This window comes from Egretta garzetta, unplaced genomic scaffold, assembly GCF_000687185.1.
Source record: "Egretta garzetta isolate BGI_Z169 unplaced genomic scaffold, ASM68718v1 scaffold56, whole genome shotgun sequence".
Lineage (NCBI taxonomy): Eukaryota > Metazoa > Chordata > Aves > Pelecaniformes > Ardeidae > Egretta > Egretta garzetta.
The window spans coordinates 11,114,426-11,116,320 of NW_009260182.1; the positions used below are offsets into that span (position 1 = coordinate 11,114,426).

Below are 1,895 nucleotides of genomic sequence, written 5' to 3' on the forward strand. Positions count from 1 at the left end.
CTGTAACTTCCGCCTAATACAATACTACATTTACCAACACTTGAGGATGAGAAAGATCCTAGCTCAGTATCATTAAGCCTGGATACCAAAGTTTGGCACCTGAAACTGTGTTTGGGGTCCTACATAAAAGCAACTTTTAATTTTCCAGGGTTTTGAGCAGTCTTTTGACTCAACATAAGATAGTGATATTTTAATAGAGCAATTTTTATTTAAGAGCCTAAACACAGATTCAGACATGTAAACCCAGAGAGGCAGCTTTGAAATAAACACAGAAGTAAAACCAAACACAAACCTCTAAGATCAGAACTATGCACATGTACCATGTGAAGCCATGAGAGGGGGGAAAAATGGGTTTTAGCAATGAAGCTGAATCTAAGATTAGCTTCTCTATGCAAGATTATATTATAGAGTCTCAAACTGTGAGTTTTTATTTTGATCTAATTATCTTGCTCTTCTTAAATATCACAAGTTTGATTGAAGCGTGGGGGTGAACAAATACATGGGAAATGTCTACTGGCTGTGAAAGAGTAAGCGGTGAAGGTGACCATGGGAAGAGGCTGACATGTGGCTGCTGTATGCTTTTGGGGTGGTCTTCATATAGCCGTCACCCCTCTGGGGTAAGAGCAGCAGGTCCCCATCCCACTGGGATGGGACTTTGTTTGCTGGGGGACGAGCGTATCTCATGTGCAGGCAGAGTGACCTCTCCCTGTGGGACAGCTGTGTGTGTAAGAAACGCACCATCGCTTATCCCTCTGGAACAGCGTGGTGGGGTCCCTCACACCGCCCAAGCCCTGTACAAGGGGTCATAGTTTCCAGGGATAGCTGTGCCTTGCCATCAGATTGCAAAACGTCTGGCACCTGACAACTCTTGGGGCTGCTGTCAGGGGCAGCTTGTGTCTGAGAAGTCACAGGCCCCTTCTCTGTAGAGATCTCCTCACTGCTGTCCTCTCCCTGAAGGCTTACAGCGTGGGGTACAGGCTGCACCCAGGCAGTGATGGCGGGGGGGGGTACTGATGATGAGGCAGCTCCTTCCTTCTGGCAGGTGGTGTCATGGTGGTAGGAAACCAGCTCATTGCTGAAGTTGACCCTCTCCACGGTGGATCTGGGTGTGCCGCAGCAGAAGCACCGGCAGCCCAGCAGGTTGCTGAAAGCCCGCCTGAAGTCTGCGTTGAAAGCGTAGATCACTGGATTCACTGAGGAGTTGGCCCAGCCAAACCACACAAAGATGTTGAAGGTGGTTTGGCCAACACAGGGTGAGTGCCCTTCCCGGTCAGTCTCCAGCTCAGGCTGGCAGAAAGGCAGCAGGCAGTTGAGCAGGAAGAAGGGCAGCCAGCAGCAAAAGAAGACTCCCATTATGATGGAGAGGGTCTGCAGCACCTTGGTCTCCTTGCGCAGGGAACTTTGCAAAGAGGAGGTGGGCTCCTTGCCTTGAGCTGGCCGCTGCCCCCCTGCTCGCTCGAGGGTGGAGATGCGGCGGATCTGGGCCTGGGCAATTCGGTAGATCCTGGTATAGGTGACAATCATGATGGCCACAGGGATGTAGAAGCTGATGAGGGAGGAGGTGATGGCATAAGTGCGGTTCAGGCTGACATCACAGCGGGGTGTCCCAGGCAGCCAGGAGCCTGGATATCTCGTGTCCTTGGCTTTATGCCAGTGTAGCTGTACCGGGACGAAGGAGATGAGGATGGAGAGGGCCCAGGCCATGGCTATCATGGCGCAGGCGAGGCGCTGCGTCATCCTGTGCTCATAGCGAAAGGGGCTGGCGATGGCCCAGTACCGGTCCAGGCTGATGATGCAGAGGTGGAGGATGGAGGCGGTGGAGCACATGATGTCAAAGGCCACCCAGGTGTCGCAAAAGCGGCTGCCGAAGAGGCATGAGACACCCGGCACCCCCG

General features: G+C 52.5%; 1 protein-coding gene across 1 annotated transcript; it reads right to left on the reverse strand.

The window, feature by feature from the left end:
* Positions 1–744: 744 nt before the first annotated feature.
* On the reverse strand, positions 745–1,875 carry LOC104129051 (D(1C) dopamine receptor; the record flags this gene model as incomplete). Its single annotated transcript, XM_009641913.1, has 1 exon — positions 745–1,875. A coding segment is annotated over one exon (1,131 nt), but the record flags the coding sequence as incomplete, so codon positions are not given.
* Between the last annotated feature and the right edge of the window lie 20 nt (positions 1,876–1,895).